Source organism: Zosterops lateralis (genome assembly GCF_965231275.1).
Source record: "Zosterops lateralis genome assembly, chromosome: 14".
NCBI lineage: Eukaryota > Metazoa > Chordata > Aves > Passeriformes > Zosteropidae > Zosterops > Zosterops lateralis.
Window position 1 is genome coordinate 2258978 of NC_139774.1, and position 26405 is coordinate 2285382.

The window sequence follows — 26405 nt, forward strand, 5'->3', positions numbered from 1 at the left end:
CACTCCCAGATCAATTCCATGATCATTCTGGGGACTCCATTTGGGATATTGGCTCAAGATCTGCATGCAGTCTATGGTCTCACAAAAGGGTTTAGGGTAGGGGAAGGACATCCCTCGACTTGCCGGGCAGAGAACTGGTTATGCAGTGCAGGACACAATTTGAGCAGCAGGTGCCCATTTGCGCCTCATGTCCCATCTTATCACCCACCAATAACCCAAAGTACTTCTCTCCTAAGCTGTTCCCTATACCCTACTCTCTCGTTAAACTGGGAATTGCCCTAACCCGGGTGCAGGACCTTGCACTCTGCCCTGCTCAACTTCATGATGGTTGCACGGGGCCACTTCTCCAGCCCATCCCTCGTTGGCATCTCTGCCCTCTCGGCGATCAACTCAAATTGGGGTCAGCTGAAAATGTTCTGAAGCTGCACTCCATCCCATTGTCCATGGAGGGAATAAACAGTACTGAAGGTCCCAGTAAGGACCCTGGAGGGGCATCACAAGGCACTGCTTTCCACCTGGACATTGAGAAACTGCCTGTAACTCTTTGGAGGTGACTATCCAGCCTGTTCCTCAGCCATTTAACAGCCTCCAGATGATTGCCCAGCATGTCCCTCTGGGTGATGATGTGGGGGACACTGCACACGTTCTCCCACTGGCCCCTGGTCTGTTCATGGAAATCTTAGCTGGGCTGGGTGGCCGCTCTGCACTCTGACAACTGCAGCAGAGATGCTTCTGCATTTTGACACTACAGACAAAGTGTTCCTGGGTGAGCACACCTGTGCTTATGAAACCTTTCCTCTTTAGAGGTGTAAACGTCCCAGGGGTCTGTGGGAACTGCACCTGCACTGGGACAACTGGGACAGAGGAGACCTTCTGTTACAGCTCTGCCTGCTTTATCTCAGCCAAGGTCAGGATGAAAGACACAGGAAATGTAGAGTCGAGTTCGGTGTTGGTTGTTTATTATCTCTTATCTCCCTACAGTATTTACAGTGGGAGCTCCAGCATGTCAGATAGAGAAACGAGGCAAAATGGAGGGCCTCTGACTTTCACCAAGGCCGTTTAAGAGATAGTTACCCATTACCAAAGTGACAACTCTATTATGGATGGTTTTGACCCGATAATGACCATCTGATATTTGCAATGCAGACATTGTTCACCCAATTAGAGAAAGCCGCCCAAATCTGTGAGGAAAACAGAAGAAAAAGGTGAAGAAGAATAACTTGGGCAACGCCCTGAATCCTCCATCTTGGCCCATACACATCACTACATACCAAAACCCCAAACCTATGTTTTCACCCTGTGAGATCACAAAACACCGTTCTAATTACACACCCACAATCCCTGTGCTCTCACACAATCTTCTGATTCAAGGCCTCAAGTCAAATGTGGTGCCTGCCCAAAGGTCAGCACCCCTTCAGCTCAGAAAGCCCGAAAATTTCAGCCTCCAGGGTTCCAACAACCTTCCACGTAAGATCAGACATGCTGAGGTTGAGCTCATGCCAACAAGCAGTGCAAGAGTTAGAAACATATAGAATTCAACAGGTGCAATAACATTTTGTAGGTCTCACTTGCTCTACAGAAAGAACTCAAATCACACTGTACTCCATCAGTCAAGGCTTGTGTTATCTATGACATACGACAAGCAAGGGAATGACCGACTTCTTCTCTAGCCTCACACACAGAGTTCCCCTCTCTTCTTTTTCTCCTACCCCATGCAGCTGGAAGGGTTTGCTTGTGACCGTCTCCTCACTGGAGATAAATCTCAAATTTACCATGAGATGATGATGCCCTGCAGCCACACCCAGAAGGGAGGTCCATTTATCTGTTCACCACCATGATGAGAAGGAACTGAAGGATTCTAAAGCACACAAATGATAAACAACTGTCGCCCCTGACTGTCTTGCTTTCAAGTGTTTGAGTCTTTGCAGCAGCTTTCTCACGCTGCTTCATGTAAACAATATTGTATTCTTAGAATTTATCTGTATGTTTTGCATACTTGTTCTCTGAGAGCGAATTTGACTGATGGTCATAGTGATCAATGGCGTCAGGAGGTTGTAACCTCCTTGGGCCAGTCTCGGCCCTCTGTACAAAATGTATATAAGCTATTAGAGTCAGATAATAAAGGGCCTTCCATGTTTGACCCTGCTGCTGCCTGCTGTCCTCTGTGAGGGTCCACACCCATGTCACAACGTGTTGCCCCTTTAAGGGCAGGGGTAACAACCAACCATGCTGAAAGATTAGCAGTCATCCAATAGAGAATGATTCATCAAACCATTGGCTTAGAGGGATTCTCCTCCCCATTTTTATCACCTGCTCTTTTCCACACAGATGCAACATCTACTGAAGTCATATTTACATCTATTTCTCCCAGCAGTAACAGAAAACAAAGTAGTTCTCATATCTCCTGCCTCCCACTCTCAATGGAATAAGAGCAAGAGACATGAATACACCATGCATTCCTAAAAAAAAAAATTAGGTTGTTAATAAGAGTAAGTATACCCACATATAGAGTAAATCAAGGGAAAACAAAATGAGGAATAAAATCCTGTTGAAAACGCCAGAATATGAATCAGATAAAGCAAGGAAGCATTAGAAGACAACAAGCTGTCAGACATGCTCACAGGGAAGTCTTCTAGGCCTTGATTTCAAGCCTTAAAATTCATCCCTCAGAGCACCTAGAAGTCACTGAGGTCTCAAGCTGCAAGTGTGGCCCTAAACACTTACACTGGACAGCAGGACAGGGGCTTCATTGGAAGAATCCGTCATCTCCTCACCAACTTCTCCCACTGTGTGACCTGCTCACCTTGCACAGTTATGAAACCATCATTTTAAACAACTTCTCATCAGCCTCTTTCCCAAGTTCAATCTTCTGACAAATTAGAACACATTGTCTTACTGCTTCTGCTTCCTATTCTTCCTATTTCCCACACACAAAATTCCTTCCTGGTTGGCTGGATGAAGGATTTGCTGAGAAACAATGGTCATTGTTTCAAATTTAAAAGTACTGACCAGAATTGGGAAAATGAGCTGCAAGCTAACCAGGAAACAAAGGCCTGGAGGAAAATGTGATTACAACTCTGAAAAAACTCGATATCACAATGTGGCATAGAAATACAGATAGATAATGGAGGTTTCACACAGGATTAATTGGCTGTTCCAGCCAAGAATAACTCTTCTACATAAACAGTTACTGTGGAAAATGTTACTGTTGAGGACTCTCATTGCCTTTCATGACACAGAAAACAGGATCAGAATGGAACAGAAATGGTTTTGCCACCAAACATGAAATCAAACCATTTCTCAGCCAAACCCACATGGATTCACTGATTTTCCCAGCACAGAACTGAGCTCTCACCCTCCTCACTCTGCATTCACAGCCTTTAGTCTCACCATCAACAGACACCAAAAGTTTGATTGTATCATGGCCACAGAGAAAACAACACCTTGGAGAAACAGAAATTTATGAAGTTGTATTTCTTTAATGAAACAGTCAAGGTCCGGCTGGTTGGGGCTTTGAGCAACCTGGTCTGGTGGAAGAGGTCCCTGCCCGTGGCAGAAAAGTCAGAATGAGATGATCTTTAAGGTCCTTTCCAAGACATTCCATGATTCTGTGTTTCCCTGATTCTATGATTACATGTACAGCTTCAAAGTATGGACGAGAGATACTCTCCCTACTGAATAATTGTATGTTTTGGAGTTTGTAACATTGCCAGGCACAATGAGGATTAGCTTTACTCCTTGACTAGAAAACAAGGAGATAAACAAACAACTCAACCCAAATAAATCATCCAAAATATAATTAATCGACCAGCCAAGAATGGGAAAACATCAGAGGAGTATCAATCATGGACTCACATTTCAGATTCTGTCAACTCTAGTATATACACAACACGGGAAACTCAATTGTAACTAATGCACAGGAGGCCTCACACAGGAGCTCACTCCAGATAGTCATTCCCTTGGAAAGTAAGATCAAGAAAAAGCTTGGAACCACAGCTGTGGGCCTCATCTAACTACTGGGACAAATAGAACTTGACACAATTCATTCGTTCATTTTGAACTATATCACTGTGAACTCCAGCACTGGCCCTGTCTCTGCATACACAGAATTCTTCTCTCTGTCCAAACAGAACACGAAAACCAAATTTTGCATACGGACATCAGTAGAAGAAAAGTCGTGTGCACAGATGATCAGATCCCAAGCATCACAACTAAGATTATTCTCATCCTCCCAATTATTTGAACAAGTTGAAAATATTATATAGGCCATACATTTTTGCCAGCTCTCTCAAGGACCCAGTCATCCAAGTACCACATCAAAGGCAACATCACAGTTCTTCACCCATTAGGCCATTTGAGTCCAAAACACACAATATAAAATCATAAGGCTCCTCCTGACTCATTTTCAGAAGGCCAGCAAGAGCCCTGGGGATCAACACAACACATGCCATGTCTCCACTAGTGCCTCATCCCAACACTCCCCCCTAACCCTTCACAGCTCACATGGCTATCACAGATCTTCAGAATTTAGAGAGATTCCACCAAAAGGAAAATTGCTCAGTCTCTCCTCACCATGGGTAATATTTGTTTTTTCACTCTTGGCATGGGACGAGAAAAAGCATTTCTCACTGAGATATTTTAAAGAAACCTGTCAATGGAAATCTCTCACTCCACCTACAAACATGGAAGGACCATCTTCAGATCATCAGAACAGCGAGACAGAAAGTTTGTACCTGCAGAATTGAAGAGCTCGTAACATTATGCTTGATTATATAACTCAGAGTAGATGATTACTAATTTAGTTTAAAGGCCTCAAACACATAGATTCCTATTTCCATATGACATCTTTCACAAGTACAACATTAATCTTTTAAGTGACACAATTATGATGGTCTCCAAATACTTAGTAAGACCCTCCCAGGGTTCTCCATGCAGCTGGAATACATCTCTTCTAGACAATTACTTGGGGAGGAAAATCCTCATATTGCTTCACACTAGAGATAGGAACTGGACAGAGAATGGAGGAAATCATTCCCTTGACTCTTTCAGCAGACATTCATGCACAGCTCACAGGACTCACATTTCCATCCTTTCACATAATCACTGGTATTCTCCCACCCCTATATCCCAAAAACACGTGACAGTGGAGGCCCAGCTCCCCAGACCACTTTTCTTCACACCACCAAGTTCACAGAGCTATCTTTACTTCTCTGTACTAGGCAAGCTCCATTTGCCTGCTCACTCAGGTTCTGGGAAGACACTTCACAGGTCTAAAAGGAAAAGCCCAGCAGTCTTCCAAGACAGACTGAGTCAGTGAAAATCTGCAACAGGGCGAATTATGCCCACCTTACATGTCCCACTGCACCTTGAATCTCTCCCTTCCCACCCACACAATTCTCTGGCCATGCTAAATATTTCATAGGCAAGAGTCACCCAGCTCCATTTGACATAGCTCTACCTTCAAAAGCAAGGAAAAACCAAAGCAGTTCTGCCATTTCCTCCTGCATTTCCTCCTCCACAAGCTGCTACCCACAGGCTTTTCAAAGAGTCACAACTTCAAGAGGATCCTTCATCCTCACAACAGGCAGACAGACAGCATCAAGGAGCACTTGTTGCCGGGCCCAATCCTCTGTCGAGGACAAAGATCAAAGCACGGATGACACAAAGACTTTTCCTGCTGACATCCACTATGTATCATGGAGAACGAAAAAGGCTGAGAACAACGTGCAGAGAAGTTCCACGCAAAATCATCAGCACTTTGTTCACGACACATTCAACCCATTCAAGCACATCTGTTCTTGGAAGACACACGAGCCTGCTAAAAACTTGTATTCCTTAAAAACGCGATACATCCATTCAGAATATCGAATACTAACAGGAGCACGGATTGGGCACAGCAGAGGTGCCATAGGGGAAGAATACCTGGAACCTAAGAGATACCCAAACTACTGACCTAATGAACGCCCTTCCACAAGCAGCCTTTCTCCTCCTTCTTTCTTCACTACCTGGAAGGCTGAGGATCGACACCGTGTTTACAAAACGACACCAATGGGCACCGGCCTCCAGAATGTCACCGAAGAAAACTCTACCTTGCTTTTAAGCAAAGTCTCCCATGAAAGCCAAAGGGCACGGCGGGGGAAAGGGAGCATCGAGAGAAAGCGTTTTGCAGAATATCTGGACGGAAAAACTCACCGAGAGTGAGGCGGCGGGATCCTTGGGAAGGGCGGCGGCCACATCCTCGTCCCCGAGCAGCGGCGCGGGCTCGTCGGGCAGCGGCCGGGCCGGGAGGGTGTCGCAGCAGGTGGCGGCCGAGAAGCGCAGCTGGCTCTTGCGCGAGTCGGCCGTGAGCGACACGTCGTGCGAGTAGGACTGCAGGAAGGCGCGCACGCCGTCGATGCCCACGAAGTGCGAGACGGGCACGCCGCGCAAGGCGCCGCCGTCGGGCGGCAGCAGGTGCCGGCGGCGCCAGCGGCGCAGGCGCAGCGCCAGCAGCAGCAGCAGGAAGGCCACGAAGAGGCACGACACGGCGGCCACGGCCAGCACCAGCCAGCGCGTCAGGCCGCCCGCCGCCTCGCCCGGCGCCGCCGCCGCCTCGGCCGCGCTGCCCAGCTCGGCCAGCAGCTCGGCCACGCTCTCGGCCAGCACCACGCTCAGCGTGGCCGTGGCCGACAGCGCCGGCCGCCCGTGGTCCTTCACCACCACCACCAGGCTCTGGCGCGCCGCGTCGCGGGCCAGCGGCGAGCGCGCCGTGCGCACCTCGCCGCTGTGCAGCCCCACGCGGAACAGCCCCGGCTCCGTGGCCTTGGCCAGCTCGTACGACAGCCACGCGTTCTGGCCCGCGTCCGCGTCCACCGCCACCACCTTGGCCACCAGCGCGCCGGGCTCCGACCAGCGCGGCGCCAGCTCCACGCCCGACCGCGCCCCGCCCGCGCCCGCCGCTCCGCCCGCCGGCGGGTACAGCACCTGCGGCGCGTTGTCGTTCTCGTCCACGATCTGCAGCCGCACCGACACGTTGCTGCTCAGCGCCGGCGCGCCGCCGTCCTCCGCACGCACCCACAGCTCCAGCTCGCGCACCTGCTCGTAGTCCAAGGAGCGCAGCGCGTACAGCGCGCCCGTCTCCGCCTGCACCGACACGTACGACGACAGCGGCGCGCCCCGCACCCGCCCCTCCGACAGCCGGTACCGCACGCGCGCGTTCTGCCCCCAGTCCGCGTCCGTGGCGCGCACCGTCAGCACCAGCGCGCCCGCCGCGTTGTTCTCCGACAGCCGCGCGCTGTAGCGCTCCTCCGAGAACACCGGCGCGTTGTCGTTCACGTCCAGCACCCGCAGCGCCAGCACCGCGCTGCTCTGCAGAGCCGGAGACCCGCCGTCGGCCGCCCGCACCGTCACGTTGTACTCCGACACCTGCTCTCGGTCCAGCTCGCTCGCTGTCACCACGCTGTAGTAGCTGCCGTGTGAGCTCTGCAGGCGGAATGGGACTCCCTCGTCGAGCGAGCAGCGCACCTCGCCGTTCGCCCCGGAGTCCCGATCATGTACGTGCAGGACGGCGACCACTGTCCCCGGCAGTGCGTCCTCCGAGATCTCAGTCAATGCCGATGATACCGTTACTTCAGGGGCATTATCGTTGACGTCTGTCACGAAGATCGTGACTTTGGCCACACCAAACAGCTCTCCGCCGTCCCGTGCCTGCACCTCCACTTCAAATGACGAAATTTCCTCGAAGTCCAACTTCTCCTTAAGGGTTATTTCTCCTCTCTTTGATTCAAGGTGAAAAAGTTCGGACGCCCTTTCTGAAATTCGATTAAAACTGTATTTAACGTGTCCGTTCAGCCCCTCGTCGGCGTCCGTGGCCGTGACGGTGACGAGCACGGAGCCCACGGGCACGTCCTCGGGCACACGCACCGTGTACTCCGCCTGGCTGAACACGGGCGCGTTGTCGTTCGCGTCCAGCACCGTCACTCGGATCCGAGCCGTGCCCGTCCGCGCCGGATCGCCGCCGTCACTCGCCCTCAGCACCAGCTCGTGAAACGCCGCCTCCTCCCGGTCCAGCGCCTTCGCCAGCACCAGCTCGGGACGCTGATCGCCGCCGGGGCCCGTCTGCACGGCCAGCGAGAAGTGCTCGTCGCCGCTCAGCTCGTAGCTCTGCAGGGAATTCCGGCCCGAGTCTGGATCGTGAGCGTCTGGCAGGGGAAACCGAGACCCCGGGGCTGTTGTCTCGCTCATCCTCTGTTCCAGTTCGATTTCTTTGAAGTTGGGTGCGTTGTCATTAATATCCGTGATTTCCACTTCTATTTCATAGACCTTCATTTCCCCCTCCACTATCAGCTCACAGCGCAGCACACATTTCTCCACCAGTCGGCACAGCTGCTCTCTGTCGATCCTCTCCGCCGTCACTAAATGGCCCGTCTTCCCGTGAAGAGCGAAATACTGCGTCCGACCTCTTTCTGCAATGCGGACGCCGCGATCGCCGAGCTGCAGCCCCAGGTCCTTGGCCACGTCGCCCACGAAGGAGCCCTTGGGCATCTCCTCGGGCACCGAGTAGCGCAGCTGCCCCCACGCCGCCTCCCACGCCGCCAGCAGGACGGCCCAGAGCAGAGCTCGCTGCCGCCGGCCCCAGCGCCTCCCCGCCGCGCACATCTCCGCCGCGGCACCGCCGGCACTGCAAACACCTCAGCTGCTCCCCGCCGGTCACTCCGTTAATTCCGCTCCCGCTCCTTCTCCGTTCGCTTCTTCCGGCACTGCCGCCCTCCGCAGCACGGTTCCGCACCACGGGTACGACCACAGACCTTTCGGTCGCCGAGCCCGACAGGGAGCGAGTGATCGAGCCGATCCGCAGCGGGCGGGGCTGCCGGGAGCGCTCCGAGCTTCCTCTCGCTCCTCTCGGTCAACAGCGGCGCCCGCAGCCTCCTCCCGGCACTGCAGGCACCCGGCACTGCCGGGCACACGGGCACACGGGCGACAAGGAGACATTCGCCGCACACACCTCCTGCTTTTCTCCAGCCCATCTCTTCTTTTATGCTCAAACACATCACGACTGTGAGGAAAGCAGAGGTGTATCGGGAGTGGGACGTTTCTAACTCACAGAAAAATGTAATTTCCTACCGGCGATATGGGTAAAGTAAAATATCCTGTCTGATTTTAGTGTGTAGAATAGTCTTAGATCCCATTAGTCTAAAAACACAAGTTGAAGTCGTCCCGCTTGAATGACTGGGAGGACAACGGCAAAACAAAAGAGGGTCACAAATACACAACGCGATGATCAAACACACAACTCTGGCCACAGGAGTAGCGGAGAGATCAGGCTCATTAACGCAATGGCAGAAACTTCGCGTTACGTTTTTCAGTTCATACAGAGGACGGTCTAAATTACCTAATGAACTATGATTTACTAAGTACAGGCGTTTATAGATGAAAGAAGGAGGGTCTAACACAGCCGCTTACAACTGCTGTGAAGTTTGATTTCTCAGGCACCTGCCAGGTGTTCTGGGATGTCGCCCTATAGGATATTTATAGGAGCAGAGGACAGGAGAAAACCCCCTGAGTGCTCAAAGATCGTTATCTCCCACCTCCCGATTTCAGGCTGTAGGTGCCTGGAGCACTTCTCGCTGACTGTAAAACTAGTCAGGAATCTGTAGCGTCTAGTAGGAATTCTGTAGCGACAACAAAGGGCTTTCATTTTCTCAAAACTCAAGGTGCAAGGAATTGAAGCTTCTCAGCACAGTATTAATCTAATTCTTTGTTATTCACATTGGCAAGACGTATTTTCGACAAAATACGGTAGAAACGTAGGAGAAGAGCTGCGCGCCATAAACGGTGGTGACCATGGATAAATGTAGAAATGGACTTGATTCAAGTACTTAAATCGGTATTTTGGCAGATCCCTTTGACATTCGATAAAAGTTTTCCCGATCTCCTCTGTCTATCGTTCTAAAAACCGATGTAACAAGTATTGGAGAAAAAAGGCAGAAACAATTTTAAAAGTACCAAGTATAACCTCTTTCTGTTAAAAGCATAGAGAAGGAAAACTAGCCCTAACATTTTTTCCTATTTTTTTTTTTTTTTTACATCGTCTACACTTTCACTTGTGAATGAAAGAAAAAAAGATTAAAGTACCAGGCAGGATGTAAAACCAATGTTAACAACAGTTAAATGCTCCCACTACCGTTGCCATTCCTGTCATTTTTATAGCAGAATTTCCCACGGAACTGGAGACATTTTCGACGTTCAAAACTGGTGGATTGCCTGTCACTCTCCTCTCATGTAATGCCACTCCCAGGTTGCCTTTAAGAGTGTAATAATTACAAGGGTTTGTATCCTGCCATCCACCACCATGCATAATCACATTATATCGGAAAAAAAATCGATTAGGAACGAAAAATCCCCAGCACCAAGTGTCAACTTTCTCTCTCCCAAATCTGTCATACAGACTCATCGCGTCTCCCTCTGTTGAGTGAGGATTCACACCATTACTACTAATACAATTTAACGCAACCAAAAAATTCTACAAAACAAGTTTCAGTGAATATGAAACAGTTACCACCGAAAAGCAATAATTGCCTCCACTAGATGTGCTCTAATAGCAGGAGGAGTGAGCCAACGACATCATCCCGACACGCAGAGACAATAGCAGCACACCTCACCCATATTGACCGGGGAAAATATAAGGGAAAAAAGGACAGCGTTTCGAAACGGCTTAAGGACAACAACAGCAACACCCAGATTTACAGACCTGCGGTGCGTCGGGATTGGCAGGCGGCTCTCCCTCGACGGCGCTGCTGTTCGGGCTCGGCTTCTCGCAGGAATCCCCGCCCAGAAGCTCCTCCGCCGACAGGATGGGCACCGGCGGCGGCGGCGGCGGCCAAGCGGCCTCGGGCACGGCGCGGGCCGGCGCCGCCACGCACAGGTTGTAGGAGTAGGGCAAGGTGCCCTCGCAGAAGTCGGCCGGGAAGGCGGCGCCGGCCACCGAGAAGCGCTGCGCGCCCAGGCAGCGCAGCACGGCGGGCGGCCCGGCCCGGCGCAGCCGCGCCAGCACCAAGAGCGCCACGCTCAGCACCAGCAGCGCCGACAGCAGCGCCAGCGCCAGCACCAGGTAGAACTGCAGCTCGGCCGCCGCCGCCGCCGCCTCGCCGCCCGCCGCCCGCTCGCTCAGCTCCGGCAGCGCCTCCTGCAAGCTCTCGGCCAGCACCACGTGCAGCGTGGCCGTGGCCGACAGCGCCGGCTGCCCGTGGTCCTTCACCACGGCCACCACACGCTGCTTGGCCGCGTCCCGCTCGGACACGGCGCGCGCCGTGCGCACCTCGCCGCTGTGCGGCCCCACGCGGAACAGCGCCGGCTCCGACGCCTGCACCAGCTCGTACGACAGCCACGCGTTGCGCCCCGCGTCCGCGTCCACCGCCACCACCTTGGCCACCAGGTACCCGGCCTCGGCCGAACGCGGAACCACCTCGAACGGAGGAGGAGCCCCCGCCGCCTCTCCCGGCGCCGCGGCGGCCCCCGCGCCCGCCGCCGCCGGCCAGAGCACCCGCGGCGCGTTGTCGTTGCGGTCCAGCACGAAGACGCGCACCGTGGCCGTGGAGCTGCGCGCCGGCGAGCCGCCGTCCTGCGCCCGCACCGCCACCGCGAACTCGCGGCACTGCTCGTAGTCCAAGGAGCGCTGCGCGTACAGCGCGCCGCTCCGCGCCTCCACCGACACCGGCGGCGCCGCGCCCGCCGCGCCCGCGCTGCCGCCCGCCAGCCAGTAGCTCACGCGCCCGTTGGCGCCCGCGTCCGCGTCCCGCGCCTGCACGCGCACCACCAGCGCGCCCGCCGCGTTGTTCTCCGCCACGTACGCGCTGTACGCCGCCTCCTCGAACACCGGCGCGTTGTCGTTCACGTCCGACACCTCCAGCACCAGCTCCGTGCTGCTCCGCAGCGCCGGCCTGCCCCGGTCCCGGGCCGCCACCGTCACGCGGTGCTCGGACGCCTGCTCGCGGTCCAGCGCGCTCGCCGTCACCACCTTGTACGAGCCGCCCGGCGACGCCACGATCGACAGCGGCGCCTCGCCCAAGAGCTCGCACGACACCTGACCGTTCTCGCCCGAGTCTCTGTCTCGCACTTTCAGCAGGGCCACTACAGTTCCAGTCGGGGCATCCTCGGGAACTGGGCTCGACAGCGAGAGCAGCGTGATTTCCGGGGCATTGTCATTCTCGTCCATGATCTCTATTTGAGCCTTGCAGTGAGCTGTTAACCCGCCTCCGTCCGTAGCCTCCACGGTGAGGATGTATTTATTCTTCTCCTCGAAATCGAGGGTTCCGGCCGTCCTGACCTCCCCACTGTTGTTGTCGATTGTGAACAAAGCGCGGATGCTGTCCGGGACGTTGCCGAATGAATAGAAAACCCTTCCGTTGGAGCCGGCGTCGGCATCCGTGGCCATCACACGAAGCACCAGCGACCCCAAGGGAAGATTCTCTGCCACTCGCGCCTCGTAGACCCTTTTGCTGAAGACAGGTGAGTTGTCATTGGCGTCTGTCACATTGATGCGAACATGGACTGTCCCGGATCTCGCGGGATCCCCGCCATCCACCGCCGTCAGCACCAACTCAAAGGAGCTCTGCTTCTCCCGGTCCAAAGCTCTCTCCAGCACCAGTTCCGGCTGCTTGCTTCCGTCTGGGTTCTCTGTCACAGTCAACGTAAAGTACGGGTTGCTGGTGAGCTGGTAAGTCAGCAAAGAGTTACTCCCCACGTCCCTATCCCGGGCCATTTGCAGCGGAAAACGAGCACCGGGAAGCGTCCATTCACCGATCTCGAGGTCAAGAGAAGCCTTGCTGAAGGTCGGGGAGTTGTCATTCACGTCCTCGATTGCCACCTCGACATGGAAAATGTTCAGCGGGTTGTGCACCAGCACCTCGAAGCTGACGGAGCAGGTCGCCGACTCGCCGCACATCTCCTCCCGGTCTAGCCTCTCGTTCACGTACAGGTTCCCGTTCTCCTCATTCACAATGAAGTATTGCTTCTCCTCGCTCAGCCGCAGCCTCCGCGCCGGCAGCTCGTCCGCGCTGAGCCCCAGGTCCCGCGCCAGCGGCCCCACCAGCGAGCCTCTGCCCAGCTCCTCGGGGATGGCGTAGCGGACCCGCTCGGCCGCCGCCCGCCACCACACGCACCAAAGCACCGCGCCAAGCAGCGCTCGCCCGCCGCCCGGCCCGCGCCTCTGCCGCCGCCTCACCGCCATTCTCTCTCGCCACAGCTCGCCGCGCTCCTGCCGGGCTCCTGCCGCTGCCCCGCCTCCCTTCCAGCCGCTCTCGCTCTCACACAGCGCACGGGCCGCCGCAGCGCAGCCAGCCCGCTCGGGCCGCCTCGGACGCCGCTGCTCCCCGACAAGCGCCGCCGCTTCCTCTGCTGCTGCCGGTGGTGTCGGGGCCGCTGCCGCCGTGGCCGGCGCCGGGCGAGCGAGCAGCCTGCGGGGGCAGGACGCTGCGGCGGCCGCGGCTCCAGCGCCGCTCGGCGGCGGCCAACAGCGACACCCGGAGGCGCCGCCACGCCACTGCAGCCGCCCGATGGCCGCGCTCAAGGGGGCCCGGCTTTGGGCGGGGCTCGGGGCTGCGCCGCCGCCGGGGTCTCTCCTCCACTGCAAACAGCGACAGCACAAGCTCGGGCTCTATTCGAAACCAAGGCGGTTCTATCTGAGATGTGCTCTCCGGTGCTTTTAGGGCATTCTTTTGAATCGCACTGAACAGTCAGAAACAAACACTCATGACTAGGGAATAAAGAATGGAATTTAGCGGTTTTGAATAAAATGACGGCTCATCTGCAGCAGCAATAAATGATAATATAGGGAAGACCTCAAGAACTTTTGCACACTTCATCACATCTCTTGAACTGTCCTTTCATTACCTTTGGACGAATCAATCTGACATAAAGTTCAGCCTAAAGCAATGTAAGCAACCCCTATGCCAAGATAGCAGAATGCCATTTACTCTTATGTTTCTGACTCATTATACTTGTTTCATCTGCATCCCCAGATCTCAGTGCCTGACAATGGAAAATGAAACTCAGCAATGCTGAATCCTTCATAGAGCTAAACAATGTTTACAGTTTGCAACTTCAATTTTCCTTTAAGGACATTTAATCAATACCTCTGCCATAAGAAGGAACACTTCTGGCTAGACTTGGACATTGGATGCATATCCATAACATCTCTGGGCAATATGTTCCATTTTCCCACCACCCACACTTCAAATTTCTCCTAATCAAAACCTCTCGCCTTTTACTTATAAACAGTTCTCCACTGTCCTATGACCACTGGACCCCATAAAAAGAGCTCTGTCCATAGTTCCTATAAACTTACTCATAAATTGAAACAACAAAAAAACCTTTTAAAAGTCAACACTGATATATCATTTCTCCATGCATGAAGACCTAAACTTTTTCAGGCCTTCTGAATAGCAGAGATGTTTCAACTCTCAGACCAATTTCATGATCATTCTGGGGACTCCAGCATGTCCATCTGGGATATTGGCTCAAGATCTGCGTGCAGACCAGTCTACAGTCTCACAAAAAGAGTTTAGAGTGGGGAAAGGATCTCCCTCGACCTGCCGGACGAGAACCTGTTATGCAGTGCAGGACACAATTCGAGCACCAGGTGCCCATTGGCAGATCATGTCCCATCCTCTAACCCACCAATAACCCAAAGTACTTCTCTCCTAAGCTGTTCCCTATCCCCTACTCTCTCGTTAAACTGGGAATTGCCCTAACCCAGGTGCAGGACCTTGCACTTTGCCCTGCTCAACTTCATGATGGTTGCACGGGGCCACTTCTCCAGCCCATCCCTCGTTGGCATCTCTGCCCTCTCGGCAATCAACTCAAATTGGTGTCAGCTGAAAACGTTCTGAAGCTGCATTCCATCCCATTGTCCATGGAGGGAATAAACAGTACTGAAGGTCCCAGGAAGGACCCTGGAGGGACAACACAAGGCACTGCTTTCCACCTGGACACTGAGAAACTGCCTGTAACTCTTTGGAGGTGACTATCCAGCCTGTTCCTCAGCCATTTAACAGCCTCCAGATGATTGCCCAGCATGTCCCTCTGGGTGATGATGTGGGGGACACTGCACACGTTCTCCCACTGGCCCCTGGTCTGTTCATGGAAACCTTGGCTGGGGTGAGTGGCCGCTCTGCACTCTGACAACTGCAGCAGAGATGTTTCTGCATTGTGACACTACAGACAAAGTGTTCCTGGGTGAGCACACCTGTGCTTATGAAACCTTTCCTCTTTACAGCTGTAAACATCCCAGGTGTGTGTGGGAACTGCACCTGCACTGGGACAACTGGGACAGAGGAGACCTTCCACATAAGATCAGACATGCTGAGGTTGAGCTCATGACAACAAGAAGCACAAGAGTTAGAAACATATATAAGTCAACAGGTGCAATAACATTTTGTAGGTCTTCCCCTACAGAAGCACCTCAAATTACGCTGTACTCCATCAGTCAAGGCTTGTGTTATCTATGACATACGACAAGCAAGGGAATGACCGACTTCTTCTCTAGCCTCACACACAGAGCTCCCCTCTCTCTTTTTCTCCTACCCCATGCAGCTGGAAGGTTTGGCTTGTGGCCATCTCCTCACTGGAGATAAATCTCAAATTTTATCATGAGATGATGATGCCGTGCAGCCACACCCAGACGGGAGGTCCATTTGTCTGCTCCCCACCGTGATGAGAAGGAACTGAAGGATTCTAAAGCACACAAATGGTAAACAACCATACTGAAAGATTAGCAGTCATCCAATGGAGAATGACTCATCAAACCATTGGCTTTGAGGGAATCTCCTCTCAGTCTTTATGACTTGCTCTTTTCCACACAGATGCAACATCTATTGAAGTCATATTTACATCTAATTCTCCCAACAGTAACAGAACACAAAGTCACTCTCATATCATATCTCCTGCCTTCGACTCCTACTGAAACAAGAGCAAGAGACATGAACACACCATGCATTCCTATAAAATGATAGGTTGTTGATAAAGGTAAACTTACCCACATACAGAGTTAAAAAAAAAAAAAAAAAAAAAAAAAAAAAAAAAAAAAAAACACCAAACCAAAAAAACTGTCAAAAAACACAAAACATGAATCAGAGAAGGCAAGGAAGCATTAGAAGGCAACAAGCTGTCAGACATGCTCACAGTGAAGTCTTCTAGGCCTGGATTTCAAGCCTTAAAATTCATCCCTCAGAGCACCTAGAAGTCACTGAGGTCTCAAGCTGCAAGTGTGGCCCTAAACACTTACACTGGACAGCAGGACAAGGGCTTCATGGAAGAATCCGTCATCTCCTCACCAACTTCTCCCACTGTGTGACCTGCTCACCTTGCACAGGTATGAAACCATCATTTTAAACAACTTCTCATCAGCCTCTTTCCCAAGTTCCATCTTCGGACAAATTGCAACAGATTCTCTTAGAGCTTCTGCTTCCTATTCTTCCTATTTCCCACACACACAATTCTTTCCTGGTTGGCTGGATCAAAGATTTGCTGAAAAACAATAGTCACTGTTTCAAATTTAAAAGTACTGACCAGAATTGGGAAAATGAGCTGCAACCTAACCTGGAAACAAAGGCCTGAAGGAAAATGTAATTACAACTCCTATGGAACTTGATATCACAATGTTGCATAGAGATGCAGATGGATAATGGAGGTTTCACACAGGATTAATTGGCTGTTTTAGCCAAGAATTATGGTTCTACTTAAACAGTTACTGCGGAAAATGTTACTGTTGAAGACTCTCATTTTCTTCCATGACACAGAAACCAGGATCAGAACAGAAATGGCTTTGGCACCAAGCATGAAATCAAATTATTTCTCAGCCAAACCCACAAGGATTCACCCATTTTCCTGGCACAGAACTGAGCTCTCACCCTCCTCACTCTGCATGCAGAGCCTTTAGTCTCACCATCAACCTACACCAAAATTTTGGTTATATCTTGGCCACAAAGAGAAACATATATTTATGAAGTTCTATTTCTTTAATTAATATTCAAGGTCAGGCTGGGTGAGGCTCTGAGGAACCTGGTCTGGTGGAAGAGGTCCCTGCCCATGGCAGAGGAGTCAGAACAAGATGATCTTTAAGGTCCTTCCCAAGACATTCCATGATTCTGTGTTTCCCTGATTCTATGATTACGTGTACAACTTCAAAGTATGGATGAGAGATACTCTCCCTACTGAATAATTGTATGTTTTGGAGTTTGCAGGATTGTCAGGCACAATGAGGATAAACATTTCTCCTTGACAAGAAAATAAGCAAACAACCCAACCCAAACAAATCATCAAAAACCCCTTAATACACTGAGCAAAGAATGGGAAAACACCAGAGGAGTATCAATCATGGCCTCATGTTTCAGATTCTGTCAACTCTAGTATATACACAACACGGGAAACTCAATTGTAACTAACGTACAGGAGGCCTCACACAGGAGCGCATCCCAGATAGTAATTTCCTTGGAAAGTAAGATCAAGAAAAAGCTTGGAACCACAGCTGTGGGCCTCATCTAACTACTGGGACAAATAGAACTTGACACCATTCATTCATTCATTTTGAACTATATCACTGTGAACTCCAGCACTGGCCCTGTCTCTGCATACACAGAATTCTTCTCTCTGTCCAAACATAACAGGAAAGTAAATTTTGCATACAGACAACAGTAGAAGAAAAGTTGTATGCACAGATAATCAGATCATAAGCATCAAAACTAACATTACTCTTTCTTCTCAGTTACATACACAAGTCGAAAATGTTATACAGGCCATAAATGGTTCTGACAAAGACCCAGCAATCCAAGTATCACCTCAAAGGCAACATCACCATTCTTCAGCACATGGACTCCTTGCAAGATCTGCGACTACCACTCTGCATGAAAAAGAATACCAAACCCAAACTAGACCATTTGAGTTCAAACCACACAAGATAAAATCATAAGACTCCTCCTGACTCATGTTCATAAGGCCAGCAATAGCCCTGGGGATCAACAAAGCACATGCCATGTCTCCACCAGTGCCTCCTCAAACACCACACCCCCAACACTCCCCCCTAACCCTTCACAGCTCACATGGTTATCACAGATCTTCAGAATATAGAGACATTCTTCAGAATTTAGAGACAGTCCACCAAAAGGAAAGTTACTCAGTCAGTCTCTCCTTACCATGGATAATATTGGACTTCTCACCCTACCCATGGGACAAGAAAAAGCATTTCTCACTCAGACATTTTAAAGAAACAGGTCAAAAAAAGTCTCTCTCTTCACCTACAAACATGAAAGAAGCACCTTCAGGTCATCAGAACAGCAAGACAGAAAGTTTACACCTGCGGAATGGAAGAGCTCAGAACAATCTTCTCGGTGATATAACTCAGAGTAGATGACTAATAATTCGTTTATAGGCACCAAACACAGAGCTTGATCTTCCTACACGGGAACCTTTCATTAGTACAACATGTAGGTTTTAAGTGACACAATTATGATGGCCTCCAAATATTTAGTAAGACCCTCCCAGCATTCTCCATGCAGCTGGAATACATCTCTTCTTGACAATTACTTGGGGAAGAAAATCCTCATATTGCTTCACACTAGAGATAGGAACTGGACAGGGAATGGAGGAAATCATTCCCTTGACTCTTTCAGCACACATTCATGCACAGCTCACAGGACTTGCATTTCCAACCCTTCCCATTATCCATAATGTTCTCTCACCCATATATCCTAAAAACACGTGACAGTGGAGGCCCAGCTCCCCAGACCACTTTTCTTCACATCACCAAGTTCACACAGCTATCTTTACTTCTCTGTACTAGAGAAGCTCCATTTGCCTGCTCACTCAAGTTCTGGGAAGACACTTCACAGGTCTAAAAGGAAAAGCCCAGCAGTCTTCCAAGACAGACTGAGTCAGTGAAAATCTGCAACAGGGCGAATTATGCCCACCTTACATGTCCCACTGCACCTTGAATCTCTCCCTTCCCACCCACACCATTCTCTGGCCATGGTAAATATCTCATAGTCAAGAGTCATCCAGCTCCATTTGACATAGCTCGACCTTCAAAAAACAAAACAAAACAGAGCAGTTCTGCCATTTCCTCCTGCATTTCCTCCTCCACACCCGGTTACCCACAGGCTTTTCAAAGACTCACAATTTCAAGAGGATCCTTCATCCTCACAACAGGCAGACAGACAGCATCAAGGACCACTTGTTGCCTGGCTCAATCCTCTGTCAAGGACAAAGATCAAAGCATGGATGACACAAAGACTTTTCCTGCTGACATCCACTATGTATCGTGGAGAACGAAAAAGGCTGAGAACAACGTGCAGAGAAGTTCCACACAAAGCCAGCAGCACTTTGTTCACGACACATTCAACCCATTCAAGGACATGTGTTGTTGGAAAGACACGTGAGGCTGCAAAAAACTTCTCTTTCCTAAAAACGTGATACATCCATTCAGAAGATCGAATACTAACAGGAACACGGATTGTACAGAGCACAGGTGCCATAGGGGAAGAATAGCTGGAACCTGAGAAATACCCAAAGTTCTGACTTAAAGAACAGCCTGACAGCAGCAGCCTTCCCCCTCCTTCCTTCTTCACTACCTGGAACGCTGAACACTGACCCCGTGTTCCCACAACGACAGGAACGGGCACCGGTCTTCAGAATGACACCAAAGAAAACTCTACCTTGTTTTTCAACGAAGTCTCCAATGCAAGCCAAAGAAAACGGCCGCCAAAGGGCAGGGGAGCTTCAAAAGAAAGCGTTTTGCGGAAAATATGGACTGATAAACTCACCGAGGGAGCGGAGGGATCCTTGGGGAGGGCGGCGGCCACATCCTCGTCCCCGAGCAGCGGCGCGGGCTCGTCGGGCAGCGGCCGGGCCGGGAGGGTGTCGCAGCAGGTGGCGGCCGAGAAGCGCAGCTGGCTCTTGCGCGAGTCGGCCGTGAGCGACACGTCGTGCGAGTAGGACTGCAGGAAGGCGCGCACGCCGTCGATGCCCACGAAGTGCGAGACGGGCACGCCGCGCAAGGCGCCGCCGTCGGGCGGCAGCAGGTGCCGGCGGCGCCAGCGGCGCAGGCGCAGCGCCAGCAGCAGCAGCAGGAAGGCCACGAAGAGGCACGACACGGCGGCCACGGCCAGCACCAGCCAGCGCGTCAGGCCGCCCGCCGCCTCGCCCGGCGCCGCCGCCGCCTCGGCCGCGCTGCCCAGCTCGGCCAGCAGCTCGGCCACGCTCTCGGCCAGCACCACGCTCAGCGTGGCCGTGGCCGACAGCGCCGGCCGCCCGTGGTCCTTCACCACCACCACCAGGCTCTGGCGCGCCGCGTCGCGGGCCAGCGGCGAGCGCGCCGTGCGCACCTCGCCGCTGTGCAGCCCCACGCGGAACAGCCCCGGCTCCGTGGCCTTGGCCAGCTCGTACGACAGCCACGCGTTCTGGCCCGCGTCCGCGTCCACCGCCACCACCTTGGCCACCAGCGCGCCGGGCTCCGACCAGCGCGGCGCCAGCTCCACGCCCGACCGCGCCCCGCCCGCGCCCGCCGCTCCGCCCGCCGGCGGGTACAGCACCTGCGGCGCGTTGTCGTTCTCGTCCACGATCTGCAGCCGCACCGACACGTTGCTGCTCAGCGCCGGCGCGCCGCCGTCCTCCGCACGCACCCACAGCTCCAGCTCGCGCACCTGCTCGTAGTCCAAGGAGCGCAGCGCGTACAGCGCGCCCGTCTCCGCCTGCACCGACACGTACGACGACAGCGGCGCGCCCCGCACCCGCCCCTCCGACAGCCGGTACCGCACGCGCGCGTTCTGCCCCCAGTCCGCGTCCGTGGCGCGCACCGTCAGCACCAGCGCGCCCGCCGCGTTGTTCTCCGACAGCCGCGCGCTGTAGCGCTCCTCCGAGAACACCGGCGCGTTGTCGTTCACGTCCAGCACCCGCAGCGCCAGCACCGCGCTGCTCTGCAGAGCCGGCGACCCGCCGTCGGCCGCCCGCACCGTCACGTTGTACTCCGACACCTGCTCTCGGTCCAGCTCGCTCGCTGTCACCACGCGATAGTAATCGTCAAAGGACTTCTCCAGGCGGAACGGGATGTTCCCATCGAGCGAGCAGCGCACCTCGCCGTTGGCCCCCGAGTCGCCATCCTGCACATGCAGCAGGGCCACGACAGTTCCCGGCTGAGCATCCTCGGAGACTGCACTCATGGCCGAGGATACTGTTAGTTCGGGCGCATTGTCATTGACGTCTGTCACAAAGATCGCGACTTCTGCCGTGTCAAAAAGCTCTCCTCCATCGTGTGCCTGCACCTCAAGTTCATGGGAGGAGATTTCCTCGAAATCCAAATCGTCCTTTACAGTTATTTCTCCTGTCTCAGAGTCGAGGTAAAAAAGTTCCGAGGCTCGGTCTGAAATTTTATGGAAGCTGTATTTTACCTGCCCGTTCAGCCCCTCGTCGGTGTCCGTGGCCGTGACGGTGACGAGCACGGAGCCCACGGGCACGTCCTCGGGCACACGCACCGTGTACTCCGCCTGGCTGAACACGGGCGCGTTGTCGTTCGCGTCCAGCACCGTCACTCGGATCCGAGCCGTGCCCGTCCGCGCCGGATCGCCGCCGTCACTCGCCCTCAGCACCAGCTCGTGAAACGCCGCCTCCTCCCGGTCCAGCGCCTTCGCCAGCACCAGCTCGGGACGCTGATCGCCGCCGGGGCCCGTCTGCACGGCCAGCGAGAAGTGCTCGTCGCCGCTCAGCTCGTAGCTCTGCAGGGAATTCCGGCCCGAGTCTGGATCATGAGCGTCTGGCAGGGGGAACCGGGACCCCGGGGCTGTCATCTCGCTCACTCTCAATTCTTTTTCTGCTGCTCGGAAGCTTGGGGCGTTGTCATTAATGTCCGTGATTTCAACTAAGATTCCGTAAACCTGCATTTCCCCCTCCACTATCAGCTCACAGCGCAGCACGCATTGCTGCACACTCTCACACAGCTGTTCCCTGTCGATCCTCTCCGCCGTCACTAAATGGCCCGTCTTCCCGTGAAGACCGAAATACTGTGTCGTACCTTTGTCCGAGATACGAACGCCGCGATCGCTGATCTCCGGCAGCTGCAGCCCCAGGTCCTTGGCCACGTCGCCCACGAAGGAGCCCTTGGGCATCTCCTCGGGCACCGAGTAGCGCAGCTGCCCCCACGCCGCCTCCCACGCCGCCAGCAGGACGGCCCAGAGCAGAGCTCGCTGCCGCCGGCCCCAGCGCCTCCCCGCCGCGCACATCTCCGCCGCGGCACCGCTCCACGGCCGGCTCTTCTCCGCCTCCGAATACCGATCTTCCTCCTTCTTCAACTCAGCCCCCGGCTCAGCGCTCCCGCCTTCTGCCGCCGCTGTTTCTGTCTCGTTGTAGCGCGGGTCCGCGCCGCGGGGACTCTCGCAGACCGCCCGCCCGCCGCCGAGCCTGACAGGGAACAACCGAGCGAGCCGATCCGCAGCGGGCGGGGCTGCCGGGAGCGCTCCGAGCTTCCTCTCGCTCCTCTCGGTCAACAGCGGCGCCCGCAGCCTCCTCCCGGCACTGCAGGCACCCAGCGCTGCCCAGCGCTCCCCGCCCGGCCTCGCCCACCGGCATCTTTCCCACCGGCCAAAGTCCTTACGGAGATGCACTGTCCAGTGCAGCGGGACTAATGCTGTCATTTCTCCAGGCGCTTTCCAGCAAAGCTTGGATTGGCACAAAGCTGAACTTCCATTAGGGAAGCACTCTTATGCTCCCTCTGGAGTTCAGCAGCAAACCAGCATTAACAATCAGAGTATTACTCAGCAGCCACCCAAGTCCCAGTTCTTCGCTTCGAGATAAGATGGATCAGGAAGGAAACCATTCATTCACTTTTCCTGAGGCCATCATGTAAAAATAGTAGATCTTACTTTATCGATTAAAAATCCATTTGTTACTTCAGTCATTCCTACCATTTCAGACAACCCAAGCTTTGTAGACAAAATTTTCCCGCTGCACTTGAACGCTCGTGATGCCACCCAAAAAACACCTACCACTACATGTAAATAATTCGGGACACACAACTGAATGAAAAACCCTCCCCTACACGTCTGACAACTAATTAGGCAGGCAATGACTTGGACCAGGGTTATTTCATTTATTGACCGAAACCTGCAATTTACACAGCTACCTTCCCTCAAAAGAATGCGGGCACATGGAAGAGTGCAGAATTCATTATGAAGGAATGACCTATCATTTCCCTATTCAGTGACCAACATGTATTTCTCCCTTTGGAGCGCAACGCCAAAAGAGAAGTAAATAAAGACCTGTTTTCTACAGCTGTTCCATAGGCACCAATCAAAAAAGGAAAACCAGAAAACCAGAATGTTAAACGTCGAGCACTTTCTTCTACACACTGAAAATCTGCCTTCATCATTAGAAACCTGCAGTGTTTCAGACAAGCTTCGGAGAAAAAGTTCCTCAGATGAAAGTCAGCATGTCCTGAGGAAAACAGTGACATCTAAATCTGCCTCCTCCGAGTGGAAAACGAAGGAAACAAAATGTAACTCAGAGCATCACTTGTCCTGTAAGCTTTTATGCACCACAAGCTAAATGCTAAGAGACATTCCACTGAGGCTACAAGTGAGACAGCTGATGAGACCAGAACTGCCAGTTGGCCTCGCCGGCTGTTAAGAGACAAGGGACAGGATTCTTAAGGGGGTTAATTGAAACACAGACCTGTACCAGGCGCCTTTAATAGTGCCGAAACTGGAAAACAGTACGCCGCAAAGTTGTTAGGATAAGGCTAAGGAAAAAACAGTACCCGAGTTTTACAGACCTGCGTTAATTCCGAGTCGGCGGGCACCTCTCCCACGACGGCGCTGCTGTTCGGGCTCGGCTTCTCGCAGGAATCCCCGCCCAGAAGCTCCTCCGCCGACAGGATGGGCACCGGCGGCGGCGGCGGCGGCCAAGCGGCCTCGGGCACGGCGCGGGCCGGCGCCGCCACGCACAGGTTGTAGGAGTAGGGCAAGGTGCCCTCGCAGAAGTCGGCCGGGAAGGCGGCGCCGGCCACCGAGAAGCGCTGCGCGCCCAGGCAGCGCAGCACGGCGGGCGGCCCGGCCCGGCGCAGCCGCGCCAGCACCAAGAGCGCCACGCTCAGCACCAGCAGCGCCGACAGCAGCGCCAGCGCCAGCACCAGGTAGAACTGCAGCTCGGCCGCCGCCGCCGCCGCCTCGCCGCCCGCCGCCCGCTCGCTCAGCTCCGGCAGCGCCTCCTGCAAGCTCTCGGCCAGCACCACGTGCAGCGTGGCCGTGGCCGACAGCGCCGGCTGCCCGTGGTCCTTCACCACGGCCACCACACGCTGCTTGGCCGCGTCCCGCTCGGACACGGCGCGCGCCGTGCGCACCTCGCCGCTGTGCGGCCCCACGCGGAACAGCGCCGGCTCCGACGCCTGCACCAGCTCGTACGACAGCCACGCGTTGCGCCCCGCGTCCGCGTCCACCGCCACCACCTTGGCCACCAGGTACCCGGCCTCGGCCGAACGCGGAACCACCTCGAACGGAGGAGGAGCCCCCGCCGCCTCTCCCGGCGCCGCGGCGGCCCCCGCGCCCGCCGCCGCCGGCCAGAGCACCCGCGGCGCGTTGTCGTTGCGGTCCAGCACGAAGACGCGCACCGTGGCCGTGGAGCTGCGCGCCGGCGAGCCGCCGTCCTGCGCCCGCACCGCCACCGCGAACTCGCGGCACTGCTCGTAGTCCAAGGAGCGCTGCGCGTACAGCGCGCCGCTCCGCGCCTCCACCGACACCGGCGGCGCCGCGCCCGCCGCGCCCGCGCTGCCGCCCGCCAGCCAGTAGCTCACGCGCCCGTTGGCGCCCGCGTCCGCGTCCCGCGCCTGCACGCGCACCACCAGCGCGCCCGCCGCGTTGTTCTCCGCCACGTACGCGCTGTACGCCGCCTCCTCGAACACCGGCGCGTTGTCGTTCACGTCCGACACCTCCAGCACCAGCTCCGTGCTGCTCCGCAGCGCCGGCCTGCCGCGGTCCGTGGCAGTGATGGTAATATTGTATGCGGAGACAATTTCTCTGTCCAGGGCACTGGCTATTGTTAGTTTGTATGAGTTCTCTGAGGAAGTTTCTAATCTGAAAGGCAAATTTCCATCTATTTTACAGCTCACCTCTCCGTTTTCTCCCGAATCTCTGTCACGGACATTGATCACAGCTACAACTGTGCTCGGGAGTGCGTCTTCGGGTATCGGGTTCAAGATAGGCAGGAGGGAAAGTGTTGGTGCATTGTCGTTTACGTCTATGATATCTATGTGCACTTTGGCGTGTGCTGTCAACCCGCCTCCATCCTTGCCTTCAACACTCATTTCGTAATATTTCCTTTCTTCATAATCTAAGGCCCCAGTAACCTTCACATCCCCTGTACTAGGGTCCAGAGTGAAGAGCTGGCGGATACTTTTTGCTATGTCGCTGAAGGAGTAGGTAATTTCTGCATTTGTACCTTCGTCGTTGTCAGTAGCTTTAACTTGGAAAGCTAAGGAGCCCTCTGGCAGGTTTTCCATCAGTTGAACCGTGTAGATTTCTTTGGTGAATATTGGTGGGTTGTCATTTGCGTCGATCACGTTAATCATAATCTGGGCAGTCCCGGATCGGACGGGATCCCCACCATCCACCGCTGTAAGTATCAAATGGTGACTTCTCTGTTGTTCTCGATCTAAGACTTTCTCCAGTACCAATTCCGCGTGTTTTGTCCCATCAGGGCTCTCCCTCACCAAGAGGGAGAAAAGTGGGTTGGGCGTAAGTTCGTACTTCTGTAAAGAGCTCGCTCCAATGTCGGCGTCTCTGCCACTGCCAAGTGGGAACCTGGTCCCAGGAGGCGTCGACTCGATCATTTCTATGGTAACTAATTCTCTGTCAAACTGCGGCGCATTGTCATTTATATCCTGGATAGTAACACTCACATGAAATATGTCGAAAGGGTTTTCCACCACTGCCTCCAAACTGAGGACACAGGGCGACACGGCCCCGCAGATGGTCTCTCGGTCTATCCTGTCGTTTACACGCAGATTTGTATTATCTTCCTCGAGAGTGAAGTACCGGTTTTCATCACCAGCGACTATCCGCAGCCTCCGCGCCGGCAGCTCGTCCGCGCTGAGCCCCAGGTCCCGCGCCAGCGGCCCCACCAGCGAGCCTCTGCCCAGCTCCTCGGGGATGGCGTAGCGGACCCGCTCGGCCGCCGCCCGCCACCACACGCACCAAAGCAGCGCGCCCAGCAGCGCGACCCGCCCACCGCCTGCCCAGCCCTGCGCTGCCGGTCTGACCTCCATTCCTTGCTTTCCTGAAGGGTGTTCGGCGGACGGTTAAAAACTAGGCTTTACGGGTAGCTGAACCAGCATCCGAGAGAAATAAATATATGAAATCTCTGTTGCCGGTCGGAGGACGGGCTGAGTCGAG

At 54.1% G+C, this 26405-nt stretch overlaps 2 protein-coding genes across 2 annotated transcripts; both read right to left on the reverse strand.

Annotated features, from left to right (window-relative positions):
• Positions 1 to 1691: 1691 nt before the first annotated feature.
• LOC310914968 (uncharacterized protein) lies at positions 1692 to 22244 on the reverse strand (the record flags this gene model as incomplete). Its single annotated transcript, XM_083871487.1, is given in 6 exon segments — positions 1692 to 1858; positions 6193 to 8671; positions 8673 to 8880; positions 8883 to 9034; positions 10716 to 13603; positions 19686 to 22244. Coding segments are annotated over 6 exon segments (8376 nt in total). The 3' UTR covers positions 1692 to 1768.
• Positions 22245 to 23758: 1514 nt separating this feature from the next.
• LOC310914972 (protocadherin gamma-B1-like) lies at positions 23759 to 26278 on the reverse strand (the record flags this gene model as incomplete). Its single annotated transcript, XM_083871490.1, has 1 exon — positions 23759 to 26278. One exon carries the CDS (start codon positions 26276 to 26278, stop codon positions 23759 to 23761), a length of 2520 nt encoding a protein of 839 aa, XP_083727616.1.
• Positions 26279 to 26405: the final 127 nt, after the last annotated feature.